The sequence below is a fragment of the Mauremys mutica genome, chromosome 6 (assembly GCF_020497125.1).
Source record: "Mauremys mutica isolate MM-2020 ecotype Southern chromosome 6, ASM2049712v1, whole genome shotgun sequence".
NCBI classification, from domain to species: domain Eukaryota; kingdom Metazoa; phylum Chordata; order Testudines; family Geoemydidae; genus Mauremys; species Mauremys mutica.
Genome location: NC_059077.1, coordinates 126,428,593 through 126,448,727, shown reverse-complemented (window position 1 = coordinate 126,448,727; position 20,135 = coordinate 126,428,593). Strand labels below are relative to the sequence as shown.

General features: G+C 42.9%; 1 protein-coding gene across 5 annotated transcripts in view; it reads left to right on the top strand.

The window, feature by feature from the left end:
• NRG1 (neuregulin 1) overlaps positions 1–20,135 on the top strand; it is a 261,497-nt gene that overhangs the window by 226,886 nt on the left and 14,476 nt on the right. For 2 of the 5 annotated variants that reach the window (XM_045021029.1, XM_045021034.1), the window contains 5 exons: positions 1,009–1,067; positions 7,530–7,553; positions 14,138–14,240; positions 18,025–18,151; positions 18,722–18,852. In XM_045021029.1, the coding sequence (XP_044876964.1) occupies positions 1,009–1,067; positions 7,530–7,553; positions 14,138–14,240; positions 18,025–18,151; positions 18,722–18,852 (444 nt within the window). Of the gene's footprint in view, positions 1–1,008; positions 1,068–7,529; positions 7,554–14,137; positions 14,241–18,024; positions 18,152–18,721; positions 18,853–20,135 lie in introns of those variants that run through there. The other 3 variants (XM_045021031.1, XM_045021032.1, XM_045021030.1) reach the window with 3 other exon arrangements.

The following is a 20,135-nucleotide window of genomic DNA, read 5'->3' as shown; positions in this document are numbered from 1 at the left end:
CCAACACCATGTCATTAACTGGAAGAATTTGGTGTGGCTCCCTAATCAGTGTCTCAGGAATGAACAATGAGCAGTCCATTTGTACTAGAGCTGACTTTTTTAAAAACGCCACAGATTTTCTCTAATAATTTTTTTTAATTTTACACAATGATAATTCTCCGAGGACACATTTTTTCTTTCATTATACTTTTTTATTAGTTGCTGCCCCCTACGCCCCTGAAGTCATTTAGAGACTCTCCATGTTCCATAGGAAAGCAATTACCAGTCTGATAGTTCAGTGGTTTTGGTGTTCTGTTGCTTATCACATTTTTGCCCTTTAGGTGCCAACCTGGATTCACTGGAGCAAGATGTACTGACACTCTGCCCATGAAAATCCAAAACACAGAAAGTATGTTAAAATAATCTGAACTTTGCTTTCTCCCCAACTGCAGCAACACAATTACTATTACTTGGTGTTTTCACAGTTCAGCTGGAATTGGCATCCTTTGATTCTGATTATAGCTTGATTCTCTTAATCTTTAATCTGTACACCATGCCATTATCAGCATCAAATATGTTACTAGTTTGTGTGACTTTTTATTTTAACTGGATCCTTTTTATCCTCTGCAGAATTTTGTTGTTGTTTTTCACTCTGCCAACTTTCTTGGTTGGTGAAATGTTGTAAATTGTTACCCTAAAGGAATATGTAGACTGAGATGAATGTTGTACAGATTTCATTTCCTAGCTGCCTTGCGAAAACTACTTTACAAAAGCGATTTGGAAATTTGGAATGGTGACTTTCTTGCATCCTGAAATATACTGTGATCTGGATTGGTTTGGGGCTTCTGCAAAGCAAGTGGGCTGTTCTCAACATCTTGAGCCATTTTGACACGCTGAACCAAGATTCAGTTTCTGAAGGTGAACTCACCAAGTCAAATCAGTTCACACTGAAGGAGCTTCTTTCTTAGTGTGTATTCACCTCTTCTCTTTTCTCTGTTTTCTCTACCATTTTTTTGTTTTTCCTCTCAGGTGCCCAAATGAATTTACTGGTGATCGCTGCCAAAACTACGTAATGGCCAGCTTCTACAGTACGTCCACTTCCTTTCTGTCTCTGCCTCAATAGGAGCATGCTCAGTCAGTGCTGCTTTTTTGTCGCTGCATCTTTCCTCAGATTTTTTTTTTTACCTGTAACTAGATTTATTGCCTTAGGCCTAATATTGATTGCTTCTGCCTGTTGCATGAAAATGATAACAAAAGCAATTGCAGTGCTCTGTTGGATTTGTTGGCATTGATGTTTGGGCATTTGAGACTTAGGAGCGTTCTGAAATTAATATTGTATGATGTCCTAAAGAGCTGTAGCTGACAAGAAGTACAAAGATACATTTAAAAGTCTCACTTTTTATTTGCTAAAAGAAATAAGTCACAGCACTAAAACAGAAATCGCTTTATAAAATCTTTATAAAGATAGTAACCTTCCAAATAAAAGGGATATACATAAATTGCCATGGAAAATAAAAGGTAAAGGCAATTTACATGCTCCAGGTTTATCAAATGAACACGCTCAAACAGGAGTGAGGGGTTTTTTTTCTTTATTATCCAAACATTTTACATTTCAGTAGGAAGAAAATTACACGAAGAAAGAGAAGGGGGGAAGGGGACATAAATGATGCTGCTTGACATTTCTTATTTATGGGGGACAGGTGCAAACGATCAAATATTTCAGAGCCAGATTAAATGGCTGAAGAAATGTGCCATGTAGACTCCTTTGGACACTGTAGGATGTCATAAGTTTCCTCTTGGAGGGTCTTGTTAACTAGTAATTATTATTTAATAGTGAGAAAGTGCAAATATGTTGCATATTTATTTTGTGCTTTCAGATATAACCAAGTCAGATGTAAAATAGAGGGAAATTGCCTGGGGTTTACATTTTTAATGCACATTTACTATTCATAATTAATTTTTGCTGGTGTCCCACTGCATTATGATGTAAAGGCAGTTCTATATGAACTATTTTTGATGAATCACTCACTAGCATTGAAAGATTTCAGAGACTGCATGATTGCTCAGTTTAGATTTCCACTAGTACATAGGCTTAAAAGCTGTTAGCACACACTGGACATTTTGGAGCCCTAATAGAGACATAGGTCTTCTCTTACATCAGTGAACAAAGAATGTACATACATAATTCATATTGTCTATCATGGGAGTTACCCTGGCAAATCCCCAGGACAACGGCAGGTGATTCAACTGCACAGCATTTTAGTATTTATTTTATATTGTGTTTTGAAAGGTTTATTAGTGTGAGTTATCAACCAAAAAGCTAAAATACATTTCTAGGCTATGCAGTGCTTTTGTTACCTGAGTATTAGATTTGTAATTATGAATATTAATTTATTATTTTGAAAGCCAAATGTTCTGTGCTTTTAACAAGTGTTAGAACATTTATTTAAATAAAAGTAGCGCAAAGGCTAAATCACACTTTTCCCAAATTAATTCAAATGGAGACTCAGACATGAACCACAAATTCATTTTTTCCACCCAGAAAAATATATATTTACAGGTTTTTCTCATTTGTTTTTAATTTTTCTATCTATGCTTGGGATTTTTAAACAAGTCTTTGGGTGCCCAGGCCATGATTTTCAAAAGCACCTAACATACAGATCCTCAAAACTCCCTGGGGGGATTAAGCACCTACAGGTATGGTATGTATACACTGCAACAAAAAAAAACCAGAGGCCATGAGTCTCAGAGCCCAGGTCAACTGACTTGGGCTTGTGGGTCTTGTGCTCCAGAGCAAAAAATAGCAATGTTTACTTCCCACTCGGGCTGGAGCTTTGAGCAGGGGGTTGGACTAGATGATCTCCTGAGGTCCCTTCCAACCCTGATAGTCTGTCTGTCTGTTATCCGGCAATGGGGGAGGGTCTCTGAGCCCTGAGCCCAACCATCTACACTGCAATTTTTAGCCCCCACAGCACGAGCCCAAGTTAATTCATCCAGACTTGGAGACTCACTGTTGTGGGGCTTTTTTGCTGTGCAGACATACTCTGAGGGACTGAGGAGCACAAGCCTTTTAGAAGTCAATGGAACACCTGTCTTTTAATCACTGAGGTATTTTTGACAACCCCATTGAAATTCAGTTGCTGTAGAGCACCTGTCTACCTACCTTGGACTACTTTGAAAATCCAGCCATTCTATTTTATTCTAGCATTTTCTATATACAATAGATCTGAAGCATAAAGTGGCATTTCTTAAGATGCTACAAATCTTAAAATGACACTTCTGGAAGAAGTCCAGGGAGAGCACATTTCAATGTAACCAGAAAAATCAATAAAGAAGCATTTCTATGACTTTTGTTTTACAGCCAAGTATAGGTCAAGCCATACAATTAAAAAGATAACTTTGCCTAATCCGAAGAATCAGTCTAACATTATATCTGGGGCTGAAAGGCAAGAGCTTATGCTGTACCCCACATACTGAGCAATTGATTTAATTAAGTTTAGTCAGGTAAGCTCAGAGCAAATCAGATGTTAAACAAAGCAAGCACCAATAGAAAAAGAAAAAAAATGGGAGCTAGATTGTACCATCCAGTTTCAAGCAGAACTCCTCATTGTTTCAAGAGACACGTCTGGTTTGAAGCGGATGGTTCAATGCGGCTCCATACAAAGACCTTTGGATTAGCTATTAAAATCCTAATGTCATTTTTCTGTCGTTAATATTCAGCTTAAAGGGTGGGATATTTAAAAGCATTGGCCTCGTTCTGCTGCGGCTGCAGTCAGTGGGAGTTCGACAGTCAGTGGGAGCAGAGCGAAGCCAATGCTGAGTGCTTTTGAAAATCCCATCCTAAGTGTACACCGCATACCCCAATGAGAGGCTGTGTACGTAAGGAGCCCTGGATTCAACCCAGCAAATATATCTCTGTAAGAATATTGTACTCCTCATACTGTGCTGAAAAGAGAGATATTTTTCATAGGTATCTTAGTTAAGGCAACTTCCCCCATATAAAAATAGTTTTTCCTTCCTTTAAGTAGAGGGGAAAACGTTGTAGAAGCTTCCAGCTTCATGAGCATGCTCTATTGTGGTTAAAGGGCTTTGCACTGCGATATGACAATTTACAGGTTTCCTGTATTGCAATATTTACCATCAAGATTGCAAGTGGGCAAAATTTCCTACCATCGTGAGGGAAGGGGAATAAGATGCACAATTTGTTATATAATTGACAGTTAATGGCTGGTGCATGTGTACTATCTCCCAGATCTGGTTCAAGCAGAGACTAGCTGTTTTTTCTAAAAGATCTGCTCTAGGGATGAGTTTGGAGAAGTTCTGTGGCCAGGAGATCAGAGTAGATGATCACATTGGTCCCTTCTTGCCTTGGAATCTATGAACCTGTGAAAAATCTGGGGATCCCTACAGCATGCTATAATTGAGTCTCTAGCAGGAGAACCCAAGTACAATCTACTCTCTTCCTCTGCCATGCCAGGTGGGGAGGGGGTTCATTTCTGGAGGTCAGGAGAAGGTCTAAAGGGAACATGTGCAGAACTAGTGTCCATATTTTCCCCCGAGATTCAGGTTACATCCACAGTGCTCAGTCAGCATGGAACAGGTAGCTCTAGAGCATAAGCACAGGTAAGCATCTTCTCCTTTATCCTGTCCCTGGTGGCCTGAGGACTCCATGCCAGGCTGTCAGTTTAATTGTGAGTCTCTCAGTAGTTGTGTGGTACGTCTGCATGGGGGGGTATATATGATTTATGTGTATATATACACACACTCACATAAAATGCATTAGAGTGGCAGAAGGGACTAAATGTGGGAAAGAAACCTGTATTCCTGAAGGCAAGACCTGCAATACACATCACTTATTCAATTTGGTCAATTTTAGCCTTACCAGGCTTGGTGATCATTTTTTTTTCATGGTTGAATAATTTATCGTGACAATTATGAGACCCTTCTGTCATGTAACCTTGAGATTTGTCTGGCCAATAAATTACAGGGGATCATGGGCAAGGTTTGACATACTCTAGTGACAGCTCCAGCTCTCACTGGAATTGCTGATTGCTGTACCTCCCTCACTTTTCAGTTTTTACACATAAATAATATTTTAGGTTTTGAAATTTACAGTTGGCAGATTTACTTTAAGCTCATACAAATTCCAAAATAGACCCTTGGCTAACAGATGTATTAGAATTTTTCAGGTAAAATTTTCAAAAGTGGTTAGGTTATGTAGGCGCCTAAGTCCTACATACATTTCATGGTACTCAGGTTCCTATGTGATTTAGCTGCATTTGAAAATTTTATCCTTCATCTCACCCCAAGATTAAAGTCAAAGGCTACATTTTTTTTTCAATCTAAATTGCCTAACCAGTGCTCTGGAGCGTATAAAATGATAAGACATTTATATGATGGGGAGGATCACTCACAAATGAACATTTACTGTCTTCTCAAGTTTAAATTAGACTTGGGGTAACATTTTCAAAAATGCCTTAAGAACATACGTTTTCAAAAGCAATTTAGGAGTTTAGGTCCCATTGAGATTCAATGGGACTGAGGCTACTAAGTGTCTATGGCCCAGATTTTTAAAGGTATTTAGGCACCTAACTCCCATTAAAATCCATGGGAGCTAGACACTTAAATACCTATAATAATCTGGCCCTAAGTCACTTTTGAAAATGAGTTTTACCCTCCTAAGTCACTTTTGAAAATTTTACCCTTAAAGAATGTGTTTTAAAGTTTGCCCAACATGAAATCACATCTACAATGGAACTTAATTATTTGAAATAATCTTTGTGTTTCTTTTTAAAACACATGGGCAGAAGTTCAACAGGAAGCATATTGCATATGGTGAATATGAGACAACAACATGAAATGGGAATGGATACGATGTAATAAACGCTTTATAAAATGAAAAGTGTTGGGGTACTCTGCTTTCTTTTAATCAAAACAAGAGAATGGAGCTCCGAATAGCAAAGATAAATGAGAGTCTTATGCCATCTAGGATCAGAATGAGTGCTGCATGTTTCCTCAGCATGGTTTCTTTTTAGGGCTTATGGCCAGAGTATGTTCCTGTTTTAAGGACCAATTTCCACTGAATTATTTGAAAAAGAAGCTGCATGATATGAATGACTTTTGTTCAAATTAAATTAGAGCCAAACTAGCAGGTTTACCTATAAAATAACATAAATAAAGTAATATATATGCATGAGCATGTCACTAATTTTATTGAAGATTCAACCAAGCTTTCTATGCAACTAATGTATATTGTTAGCAGTGTTCACCTAGGCATGTAGAACCGGCTCCTAAGAAAGAAATCTGGATGGATTCCAATTTAGTTAACCCTTAAAATGTTACTGATAGGCAAGGAAAGAATTGTGCACTTCACTCTCCCTAACCTGGGTAAGCTAATTGAATACCTACTTCCATAGAAAATTAGGGTCAGGTTCTAAATTTCATAATAAACAAAAACATAGGAAGCGAAAGCTAATCTGATTTAAGTGTCACCCAATGGGAAGAGAAATCTATATTTGTTGGATTTGGATGGATAACTTTTTGTTATGCAACCCAGTTAGCCAAAGCACAGAGTAGTGAAATCGTGATCCCATTGAAGTCCATTGGAATTTTGCCATTGATGCCAATGGAGCTAGGATTTTATCCAGCATTTTTTAGTTCTACAAAGGAAAGTGGGCTCTATCCAGAAGAAAACAATCTCCTCCACCCATGGAAATGACATGGGTCGCCCAGAATACGCAGCCACGGGGGAATCTGCATTCCCCACTGGTGCTGGCTGTGGAATGCCAGATTAGACCATTGATTTTATCAGAGTGACAGCTCCCCCACCCCGCCACACAAACATCCTCCTGCAAGACTGGGTTTTTCCTTTGGATGCATGGCCGGCTATCAAGGGAGGATTCTGCAGGGGCTGCATGGCCTAAGGAGAGTGGGTCAGATCCTCAGCTAGTGTAAATGGGTGTGGAACGTCATTGCAGTCACGAGCTGGGCTGAGAAGCTGACGAGGACCCGTTCTGCTGCAGATATCTGTTCCCATCAAACAAAACAGTAATGGCCAGGATGAAGTTGCCCCTAAATAACAAGAATGGTAGTGTCACCCACCAGAATCACCTTTTCAGCAACCAGGAGTAAGCACCCCCTAAATCCCATCTCTGGCAGGGGTAATTTAGCTCGATGTAAGGACTCCATACACTATAATTGTCAGTTATTAAAAATAAACTAGTTCAAGCGTCACCCCCTAGCCACATTTCCATTACCGCTCAGTAAGATCTTTAAGGGTTAACTGCTGGGTTCACTGCATTGTGCCAGTGCAAATGCCGTATTCCTATTCTGGTGTGTAACACCTTTAATACAACCGTTATTGACACGCAAGCTTACAGACGCTTATCTGAGCACTGCCCCATTAACCACACGCCACTCGTCCTGTTTCAATGTGCAGACACAGAACAGCCGTAATATTCATGTGTAATTTGTTTTTGAGTACGGTGTATTGCTCTTTTCTGAAACTTTTTCCCTTTTCTTTCTTTTTTGTCAACTTTCTGCATTGGCAGAGCATCTTGGGATTGAATTTATGGGTATGGACCAATCATTCCTTTTAGCCTGCAAGATTTTAGAGCCTGAGAGATTAAAACCTTTTTCCCCCTCCTTCAATTTCTAACCAATTTCTTTATGCTTTAGAAGGGATCATACAGCTATAACAATAACTTTTGTTGACTTCCTAGTTGTGATTAACTCACTAGAATGTTAATTAACATAGGATACTTTAAATCTCCAGATTTCATATGCATTAGCCTTGAAGTCGCCATATTGGACTTTTGTGCCAGATAGTTCTGAACACTTGTTACATTAGCATTAGTTATGATCTTTTGGTATGGCTGGGTTTTGGAAACGCCCACTGAATTAATTAAGCAAAGTGGCTAATGGACTGTCTTTAAAAAAAGACAAGAAGATAATATAGCCACTTAAATTCTGCAACAAAATAAGCAATATTGAACTCAGTTTTCAAAGTAAAATTGAGTGACTAAATCCATAGTTAGGTGCCTTATTCAGCACTTGATTGCCTGCAATAGGTATTTAGATACTTGAGTAAGAGTTTACAAGCCTCCCTTCAGATACTCAAGTTTACGAAATGGGCTCAATCTATCCAATAATAAATACAAACTATGCAAGGGCAAAAGCACTGACAGTAGGTACCATTTTCACCATGGTGCAGTAAATATAAGGATTAGAGCCTGATCTTACCAATTCTTTAAATGAGTAGTCCTTGCTCATATGACTAATGTTTTGCAGGAGGTGAAACATTTCTTGAACTGGCTGAATTATTAAAATGAAGCTAAATTTGATTTAATTCATTATAATTTGGAATTTCCTAACATTCTTTACAAAATATGAACTATACAAATTGTCTTTTTTCATTATTTGCAAAAGAGAATTAATTTTGATTACTATTAAAATTGCCTGGATTAAATATAATTAATACATAGCCATGGAAATAGTGTGTGGAGTACTCACCATTATAAATTTGAAGAAAAAAAATCAAAGCAAAATATTCTGCAAGGGCCAGATTTTTAAAGGGTATTTAGGTGCCTAACTTTCATTGGCACTTAAATACCTTTACAAGTCTGGCACTAGTACTGTGCTGTAGTAGAAGAAACTCTATCACTAAAATAATGTCTGGTGAATTATTTGCTGAAATCCCATGCAGACCCACTTGCAGACTTTAGCTCATATACAAACCTCTATCAGGAAAGAGCTTTTTAAAGCACTTCAGACTCCCACTTGAGATATGATTCTTTCTTTTAAATTTTCACAAATGGCTGTTAGAGGACAAACTTAACTCCATATACATTAGTAATTATGAGTAGTTTAGGGCAATTTGTAATTAATGACATACACATATTTCACTATTATGATTTAAGGGTAAGGATGATTTGCATTATCCTAGCATTCTTGAGGAAGAACTAACAATCCTATAAAGGATTTTTTAACAGTCAGTAGGAAAAACCATCTGTAAATTCACATTGCACATATATTTCTCTAAGGACTTTTCCCAAGGCTGTTTTGAACTTCTTCCACATCATTTTAAAAAAACACTTCAACACTGTAGTTGTTGTTCTACAAAATATTATTAAATGAATCTGTAAATGTTACACCAATCAAACTAATGAATATGAAAGTGTCTCACTGTCACTCCATTCAAGTCAGTGGAGCTGCACCAGTTTAACCAGCTGAGGATCTGGCCTGTGTTTGGTAAATCTTCATGTGTGTTATTGACCAAGAAAGAGCTCTGTTGTCCCAGGCCCTCTCTCTGAGTGTGACGCTGAGCACTGGCTTGAATAACCATGGATTGTGGTTCAGAACATTCACAGCTGGTTCATGCAGCCTGTTTTCCCAGCTCTACCTGTGCCATTCTGCAGGCTGGCATTGGGGAAACTGGCTTGTGACCTGACCCTTCCCACCCACCCCCGTGGAATGCTGCTGGCTGTAGATACTACAGTTGTGACAGGCCACCGCTAGTGGGTAGGAAGTCTTTGTGACCTGCATTTCTGTGAAGAGCCAGGCACTGTCTCTCTCTTCCCTTCTGCAGTATTTCATTTACCTGCCTTTCATGCGGTACTCCATTTAAATTATGTCAAGAGAAGCAGGTTACACAGATCACGACGGCTGCAGAATGCAAAGCCTGGAGCGTTAAGTGTTTGCTCTCATAAAGCTCACATGAGAGAGCTTAGCATGGCCTGTAATATCCAGGAGGACATGTGCAGCACTAACATTTCTATACAAACACACACACTCTGTCCAATATGCAAACCATGCACTGGCTCTGGGAGCTGCCAGTTGAACTTCTCTGAGCCCCTGGAGTCCTTTGTGCCCCAGGGGGACTCACTGCTCAGGATAGGGTATGTGGCATTCTAAGGATAGAGCAGCACCCCAAGCAGGTTGGTGTTTTGGGGTATAAATTGTGCTTGGAGTTCCATAGGGGTCCCATTAGCAAGGGATTCATGAAATCAGTGAATCCCCCTGTAGCAGGGTGGATCCCTGCTCCTGCCCTGAAGGGGTTAAAAACAGCCCTGGGAAGGGGCTGTGACTGGAGAAAGCAGCCTTTAGGCTGGGGCAAGAAGCCTGGGCTGATTGGGGGAAAGCAGGCTCAGCTGTGGCCATGCTCCAATCAGGTCCAGCTGGCCCCTATAAGAGGCAGTGAGACAGAAGCCCAGAAGAGTCTCTTTCTGAACGCAGAGAGAAGGACCTGGCTGCAGGGAGCTGAACATAAGGTACCTGAGTGAAGCAGAGCTGGGGGAAAGGCAGAGGGGCTGGGGAGCTCCGGACTGGAAAGCCCCAGGCTGCGGCCTAGCATCGGGCTAACAGGTACTGGGGGTTGCAGAGGGCAGCCCAGGGGTAGGCCAAGGCAGCAGGTCCAAACCCAACCTTGCCAGCGATGAGTAGGCTGATACTGCAGTCTGCCCCAGGGCGTGGGGCTAGACAATGACTGGCAGTAGCCATATACTGAGGCAAGGTGGGGATAGAGGGTGGGGGTTCCCCAAGGAGGGGAGACCCTGAGAGAAAGGAGTTACTGCCAGGGGGCAGCACCCCATGTAAAAGGGCACCGGGTCCAGGGAGGGACATGGGGGCCAGAGGACAGGCGGATCACCAGCCTGCAGAGGGCGCTCCAGAGCGGAACTGAGCTAATTCCCAGAAGTCACCAGCAGGAGGCGCTGCGGGGGTGAGTCAGCCCGTCTACACCCTCTCATTTACCCGAAGGCCCCTTTACACCACTCAGAATCAGGCTCGTAAAGCTTGTCCTGTAGTATCCACAATGCATTGTGCTCCACACCCATGAGGAGGGGGTGAACTGTCAATGCAAAATTATCTTCATAAACACACAAACCACCGTGTCCATTTACATGTTGCACGTGACAGACACCATATGACCAACATGGGACACACCAACGTACCTATGACAAGCCTAAACGTCTGTAACACTGTTAGCAAAGCTATCACAGTGCAGAATCTAGTTTCCATTAAATCAGTGATGCCTTTGGAGTGAATAGGATTTACACTGATATAACCCAGAGCAGGACTTTTCCAGAGTTATTTAGAATAAAATATATGCTAATGCCTGATAACATGAAACCAGACTTCCAGTTCAAGTCATTTTGAATTTAGATTTAATACGTATATTGTATTTAACACCGTTCTCCTGTATGTTGGTTTATTGTGCCCTCACAATACACCATTTGCTTGGCTAACCAATAAGTACTTTCATGGAAGCCTCTAACTAGCCTAGGCTAGGAGTTATGCTGTATGAGAAATCCCTTCAGACTCTGCTTAAACCTTTTTTTCAAGCATTTCTTCACTCTGTTTTTTCTAGTATCAAGCATGCTGTGCCAGGCCTGCAGTTGACTCCTCAACTTATAACCTTGTCTTTCCCTGTATTTCATCTTCTGTCTTTTCCTGTCTGTCATGTTTGTTTTGGGCTTTTTTCCCCTTTTGACTTCCTGTTCTTGGATTTTGAGTTCTTTAATAAATTTTGCAGCATTCTAGTTTTACCACACTGACTTCTTCCCCTCTGTTAATACTCAGTGCTATTAATTTTGTCTGACGGTGTTCATGATATCTTTACTGGTGTTTTGATTTACAATGAGGTTGGCTTGCAGGAAGTGTTCATTTCATGATAAGGTGCATTGTATCATAGAAACTAAGATACTATTTTTTATTTTGGGAAAACCTCCATTCACACTGAAACTTGCACTCCATGGTTACCTTACACAATTAGTTTCTAAAGAGTGCCAGGCCTTAAAGGACACACAATATCTGAGTAGCTTTTGTGAACACCTTTGCACAGCCACTGCAATTCTGCAGTGGGCAGTACATACACAGATACAGGGTTATGCCTCAACAATCAACCACAACATTTCTTAAATTACTTAACAGGTTCTCAGGAAATTATTATTTATTTTTAGGTAATACAAATCTAGGATTGCTACCTAGATGTCAATTAAATTCTCTGAAGTCCCTTTTCCCTTCTAAATAGTAGCCTAAATGGCCCACCATATGTTATGAGTATGATATATCTTTATTATCAGGAAGTTCAGTCTCCCAACCAAAACTCCTGAATTGGCCCTTTCGCAACGTGAAGAATCAGGACCTTCATGGAGATGTAAGGCCGATCCCCACATCCAATCTCACTCCCCATCCCTTGATGCCTCACTTTCCCCCTTTACTCAGATCATATGACATAGAAAGCCACATGGATCTACTGCCAATCACTATAACACTTAGCCTAGAAATAGACACCAACGCACACATGTTGGTTCCTAAAACCTTTCTGACAAACCTGACCTTCTTTCCGAGAGCCTCAGTACCATCAGCTAATTTAAAACTATACCAAGCCACCTCTATAGGCCACTCAGAGGTATAACCCTTCCAGGGACAACCAGTCCCTGATGGTGGGAAATTTCTTCCTAATTTCCACACTGGGTACTAGAGGCAGCCCACAGAATACCAGAGCATGTTGCTAATCCTTTGCTTTAGCCATGTCATAATATGCTGGGGGCAGTTCTTCACTGTCTCACGCTGCCTGCAGCTCTGTTGACATTGGTGGGTTTGCAAGGGACATAAGACAGTGAAGCATTTAGCTCCTGGGTTTAAAGAGACAGTAAGGGAGACCAGCATTGCCACAAACCTGTATGAAGGGATCAGAGGGCAGATCAGTGTCAGGTCAACAGTAAGTGTATCTCTGTGCCTGGCAGTGACCTTCCATGCCCCTAGGTTACTCCTGTGAGGTCAGAGGCAGACTGACAGATCAAGGGCACACCAATTAGAACTGCCCCCTAGGAAACAGGCCAGCAGATTTCAAATCCCATATCCATTCCACCAGGGCTCAGTCCCCACTATGGTGGGGAGCTGCGTTTCTTTTTGTTTGTAAATTTCTCTTATGGCCATTTCCCCGTTGGTGTCAAGATGTTGCTCTGCCTGGTTAAAGGCCAAGTTCCTACTGGCATCACATCACTGTTAGGGCCACTTTTCTCGATTGCCGTGGGGAATTCTGACTAATTCCAGGGCCAAATTTTTTTAACAGCCCAACCTTGGTGACCATTTCAGTCCCAAAGAGAGGGAAACAGGCCAGATTCCCAATGTCGTGTCTTGAGTCAACCCTCAGTTGGGCCCAGATCCGCTCAGTGGGAGTTAAATGCCTATGAGGATCTGGGCCTACGTGGCTCCAGTTCAAAGTTCTAAGCATAACATTTCCCTGCTGCAACATACAATGATGCTTTCGCCAAGTGTGACCGATGACGGAATGTGAAGGCTGAGCCAACCCAAACATGGCTGGTGCTAATGATTTCTTTAGAATGGTGAAATCTCTCTGTGAATGAGATCAGTGACTAGACCAGGTTTTCTTCAGCGGGCAAGGCTCCCCTCTAGCTAGGACCATTCCTTTAATACAGATCTGGATATGTAAGTAAGCACACAGAGTTTCTTTGATACAGTGCATCACTAATAATTGCTGCTGCCATATTTTGGGGTGATAGGCTTAACAGCTGAGCATTATTAGTGACCTCTGACCATTTGTCTCATTTTCATTGGTGATACAAATTCAAGCCAACCTCATGTTACGAATGTCAAAAGAGACTCTGAAATGTCTCCTGTAAAGACCACTGAGAAATACATTTGATTTGGGAAGGGGGGCGGGGGTTGGAGGAAAGGGACAACATTGAATGTTAAAGCAAAATAAGAGAAGAAGAAACAAGCTAAATTTGTTTTCTGGGCCTGGGAATTAACCTTTATTCCAGCTGTCTTTGCAAGAGCAAAACATCCAAAACATTTTCAAATCACATTATTACCTTAGTGCATTGTGTTTTTATTTTCAGCAAATGCTGATATTTTGTCAGTTTTAAAGTCAGATTTTGGATATTGTTCTAGTTAACAATATAAGTATCTTTTTTATTTTACTTGTTATGGTTTTTTTTGGCACCACTAGCCGCTGATATTGTGTTAAGAGATTAAGTTCTGATCCTGCAGTAGAGTTTTGCCCAAAGTGCACGGTGATCATGGGTTTGTGTTACTGTGTGATCCTGTGTGGTGGTATGTAGCATGTCCACTGTCATCTGCTTGAATTGTCAGCCTGCATCTTGTAATCTTCTCTGTTTTTGTCCCTTTCTAGAAGCAGAGGAACTATACCAGAAAAGGGTCTTGACCATAACTGGCATCTGCATTGCCCTCCTTGTAGTTGGCATCATGTGTGTTGTGGCCTACTGCAAAACCAAGTAAACTTTTCTCTTCCTTCTTATCTCTGTGATTATCCCTAAGGGCTTTATATCGCAAACCCACACAGCTGAACGTAATGCTCACACTCCATGAGTAGTTCCATTGGACAGTTGTGGGGTGATAGTCAATGCCTGATTGAAACCTGCCAGAGGCTTGCATTGTTGATTCACACCATTGCTATGTGATGGGCATGTATGTAAGCATGATGATTTCATCATGCAAAGTCAATCTGTGTTTATCTAAATTCGAATGTAAGTGACAAAACGAATTAAATACTGGCAGATACAAATCTTACTCAATAGCAGGTGAAAGTATAATACTAATTTTATCACCTTGGATGATATCAAAGGGCTTTGCAAACATTAATTTATTAACTAATCCTCCCAATTAGAATGTGAGTCAAACTAAAATTACTGATCTGTTCGTTCCTTTTTTTGTCACATGTTCATAATTCCCATGGGAATCATGATGGGGCAACAGACCCCAGCTTTTTAATAATGTGGGTTTTGGAGACTAGAAGTAAAAAGATCAGACTAGTTTGTAAGTATTTGAAAACAAGATCAGCGGCGGTAGGGACCTGGAAATCCAAAAGACTAAAGGATTGAATTTGACATTGTTGTAAATATAGACATGTGCTGTTAAATTCTGTAATTTCTCTGTAAATTATGGGGCTAATGTAAAAAATGTAGGAGCAAGTCCCAGTGAAAGTCAATAGGACTTGTGCTGTCAAATTCTTTTGCTGCTTTTATAAAACTCTTCTAACTGTACCTACCAAACACCAAAATAAAGTATTGTACCCATAAAGTATTTGCACAAAGCAGATGTTCCATTAGATTTGCTGTTCTAGGACTTGGGGAGAGGGATAGCTCAGTGGTTTGAGCATTGGCCTGCCAAACCTAGGGTTGTGCATTCAATCCTTGAGGGGGACATTTGGGGATTGGTCCTGCTTTGAGCAGGGGGTTGGACTAGATAATCTCCTGAGGTCCCTTCCAACTCTAATAATCTATGATCCAACATTCACTGAAACCAATGGACAGTGGGGTTTGGATCAGGCTTCTAAGCTGCAGCTTTTTAAGCATAACATCCTAAAGTACCTCTCTAGGATTCACCTAAAGCAGGCTGGAATCCAAACCAGCCCTTGATAATCAGGAGGGGCAGGAGATATCAGGTATTGCTGGCAGCGGCCTGTAAAATATTTTTAAAGCACTTTATGAATGTGAAAAGGGGCCTGATAGGTTAAACCCTCAAAATGTGGCAGTGGAGTCATGCTGGCATTTGGGAGATGTGCTCCCTCCTCCCCACTCCTATCTTTAGGAAAACCCCACATGGGTTTGAAAAGAATACGTAAAAAAAATAAAGATCTAGAAATGCGTGGGCATCTTTGCAAATGACACTGCTGATGGAGTGTGAAGATGATAACTAACAGTGAATCTTTAATTCCGAAGTGTTCTATCTGCACAGCAATTAAATTAACGAAGAGACGTCGCAGAACGAAGGATGTGCACATTACATTTCCCATTACTCTTTCCTCTCAGCTTCCTTTTGCAATTTCTTTGTAGTTAATGTCCTTTAGATGCAAGAAGAATGACACATTTGCAAAATGCACCCAGCTATATTACTGAAGGGGAAAAGTAGCATAGACTCATAGGGCCATATTCCCACATGGTGCAAATTGGAAGAATTCCATTGACTTCAGTGGAGCTATGCCATTTATACCAGCTAAGAATCTGACCCATAAATTATGAATCTAAGCTGTTTCGGACCCACCTACGCTACAAATACAGCTGAGGCAGGGATCCTAGTTACCACATAGCTATCCACTAACACGGTTCCAGGTTCTAGCATAGATGCGACCTGAATCATGTTCCCTAACTTGCCTTAAGTCTTGTGCATTGGAATTGTGTAGTAATCATATCTGCTGACTCTGCTGTATTTGTAGTGCACCCAGGCAACCTATGCTACATCTTGGCCTCACTAGTGCAGGAGGAGTGGAAATCGGTGGTTTTCGACCTGTGGTCCACGGTCCCTTATTTCCAAAGGGGTCTGCATGTCCACTGGAAATTTTTTAGGGGTCCACAAATGACACACAGGTTGAAAATCACTGCACTAAATTATAACAAAAGCCAAAATGTGCCTCCAGTAATTCATGCAAAAATTATAAAATGCACAGTGTCGAGTAATTCATTCTTTGCATTCAAGCTTCCTTGATCGCAGCATCTTTTCAGAAGCTTCAGCTTTTTTTTTTTGGCAAGCCTGGAATATCCTCCCTTGAGTTCTGAAAAGGTTTGAAAATAATATGGTTATATCCTGAAGTATCTTATCTGCTAAAATATCTACACTTCTGTAGACAGTTTTGGGTCCTATCGGTACTATAGGCAAGACCCTATATACTCTGCAGTAAACTGGACCTAAATTTTACACTTGATTCCCTGGGTTCTGCAGCACTATTGTGGAAATTCTGCAGTCCCTTCAAACAAATATGGAGGATATTTATAAATTAAGTATGAAATTGAATAACATAATTGTAATACTGTAGTCCTGATACATTTTATACTGCAGTTTCAGTCCTTGGTGTGCTATAGATTTTGGTACTGGCAGCTTGTTATTAGCCCATACAAGTGTTCATAGAAGGTTTAGCAGCTGAGCAGGGGACATAGAAGTTGTGGTCTAAGAAGAGGAGTCCGAGGCATTTTGAGATTGTGGCAGAAACACAATAGTTGGATGTTTTTGTCAAAATAGCAGTGAACCTATTAACAGTGTTGACATCAATGTGACAATCACTAGGTTTCAGAGTTAACGTGCCATTTACATGAATGAGGCCGTTCACAGAGCTGGCAGGGTGTCTGCACAGGTCGGCCAACCTCACTTCATCAGTTAGCACTTTATTAACATTTTCAAGATTTCCTCTGCAACCATAAAGACTCTAAATATATTTTTACATGAAAGCTTGAATTGTAGAGCACAGTTCTGTTGCAGAGGGAGAAATTCCACGGCAAATTCTGTAGCTGCACTGTCACAGAACACACAGTATGAAACATTGGGCTACCTCCTGTCTTGACTGAGAAAAGTCATCATAGTAACACATTGCTAGCTGCAAGGCTGGCAGATGTTGTATAGGACTGGAGGGCTTCTGCTGAGCAGCCACTGCAGGATGCACGTTGCTGCTCTTCTGATCAGGATGGTATTTGCACAGGATCTGCTACTGCTGCCAGTGCAAAGCATTAGCTGTTGTTTGTAACATGGGTGCTCCCTGGCTCGGATCCTAGAGCCATAGGACTGATGTGTTAGAGATGAATCGTTTCCAGCATGTCCATCCAGCCCATGCTATCAAACACATAAGCAGTCTGCATAATACCAGATTGCATTTACATGCACAAGCAAAGGCAGAAGCACATCCACTGTGTTTTGCGCTTTGATTGCGTAGTGATGGGGGTTGGCAGATCAGTACAGTAGAAGGGAATCAAGCTATATATGTCAGTGGACTGTTAGATCCAGAATGTCACCACCTAGTCAATCTGATCTTCAGAGGAGAACTGCTTCTGAAATGGAGTAAGTTTTGGAAATGGATCTCCTTCTCTCCCACCTTTCCCTGTCCTTCTGCAACTCCCTTCACTCCCACACACACCTTCCACAGCTCTGCCGGTGCTTATAACCCTGGTGATAGAGATTGCTCAGAGACCCTCAACAACGGGCATGGGTTGACAGTAAAGTGGTTCTGTCGTGCTGGATGGTGCAGCTGTCTTTCTTTTGTCTATTAAAATCATTTCCCTCTTTCACATACAGGAAGCAACGGAAAAAGTTGCATGATCGTCTTAGGCAGAGCCTTCGCTCTGAGCAGAACAACATGGTGAACATGGCTAATGGGCCCCACCATCCCAATCCACCGCCCGAAAACGTCCAGCTGGTAAATGTAGGTAGCCACTGCATTTATCTGAGGGCTTTTCAACTGCTAGTTACTAAAAATTAATGATCAGGGTTTCCAGGAATGTGGGATTTCTCCACCAAGAAATGATTAGAAACTTTTTAAGAAATTATTCTAATGTACAGTAAATTCAGAGAATTTTCATGTACAGCCATTTCAGAAGAACATTGGATATCAGTCACTAGATCGCTCTGGATCAGAGGCTGAGATGTTAGAATACCAGCTTTAGCAGAAGAAACTCAGAGCTCATAGCCACAGTACTTTAAAGAAGCATGTCCTTGGAGATGTTTCTCTACAAATAATGTACCAAGTGGATATTTAATCTTCCTGGTGTGGACTAGCCTAATTGCCAGTTGGTAGATCGTGGTGCTTTTTCTTTTGTAGTCACCAGGTTACGAACAAACCCATTTTCTTGTTCTTCAAGCCACCAAAGGCTGGTGAATGTTGCAGGGGTAATGCTCACCCGGGACCCAAAATAAATATCTGAACAAAATGTGTGTGTGTGCAGATGTGTTGTACGTTCCCCTGTGTAAACCTGAGATACCTCTGTTTCTTCAGCAGTATGTATCTAAAAATGTAATATCCAGTGAACACGTCATTGAGAGAGAGACAGAGACGTCGTTTTCCACAAGTCACTACACCTCGACAACGCATCACTCCACCACTGTCACCCAGACGCCCAGCCATAGGTACCAGAATGAGAAAACAAACCTCCCTGCCTAAGGAGAAACTGGTGGATGTCAGTTCTGCTTAAAAATGCACTGGTCATGAGGTTTTAATCTAAAGATGTATGCAGTGATGAGCTGCCAAAATATTAACAACCAGTTCCCTCCTCCTCACCTCACGAGGGGGTCGTGCCCCCCCCGGGGGGTCGTGCCCCATCCAACCCCCCATGTTTTTGACAACCCCCCTGACCCCTGACCCACCCACCCCCTTCCCTGTCCCCTGACTGCCCTTTGCAGCCCCATCCAACCCCTCCTCTCATTCTTGATGGCCCCCTGGGACCCCTGCCTCATCCAACCACCCTTCTCTCTGCCCCTGAGTGCCCCCACCACCTCATCCAACCCCTGCCCCTTCCTGATTGCCCCCCAGGATCCTTGCACCCATTCAATCACCTGTTCCCGGCTCTCTGACCGCCCTAACCCCATCCACCTCTCCACAACCCACCGAACACCCCTGCCCCCTTACCACACTGCCCGGGGCCGGAGCCGGGGCCGCTCTGCCCGGCCGGGCCGACACCGGGGCCGGAGCCGCAGTCGCACCCGCGGGAGCCGACTCCCCGGCCGGGCCGGGCCGGCACCGGCACCGGAGCCGGAGCCGCAGCCGCGGGGCCCGACTCCCCGGGCCGGGCCGGCACCGGGACCGGAGCCGGAGCCGCAGCCGCGGGGCCCGACTCCCCGGGCCGGCACCGGGACCAGAGCCGGAGCCGCAGCCGTGGGGCCCGACTCCCTGGGCCGGGCCGGAGCCGCAGCCGCAGCCGCGGGGCCCGACTCCGTGGGCCGGGCCGGGACCGGAGCCAGAGCCGCAGCCGCGGGGCCTGACTCCCCGGGCCGGTGCCGGAGCCGCAGCCGCAGCCGCAGGGCCCGACTCCCCGGGCCGGGCCGGCGCCGCAGCCGCAGCCGCAGCCGCGGGGCCCGAGCTGGGCCGGGTCTGAGCCGCGCAGGTGGGACCAGACCAGCCCGAGCCGGGGGTGCTTGGCTGGGACCGGGCTGGGGCGCTCAGCCAGGGCCAGGAGGAGCCGTCCTGCCCCCTCCCCCACACGCCCGGCTTACCTGCCTGCTCCTTTTTTCAGGCTTCCCGCGAACATTTGATTCGTGGGAAGCAGGAAAAGGGGAGGAGAAGGAGGGCGGAGCGTTCAGGGGAGAGGGGGAGGTGAGCTGGGGCCGGGGCCGGGCAGACAGCTGCCCGAGCCTTTGTTAAATTTAAAAGCTTTTTAGAATCGGTTGTCCTGGAACAACTGGTTCTAAAAAGG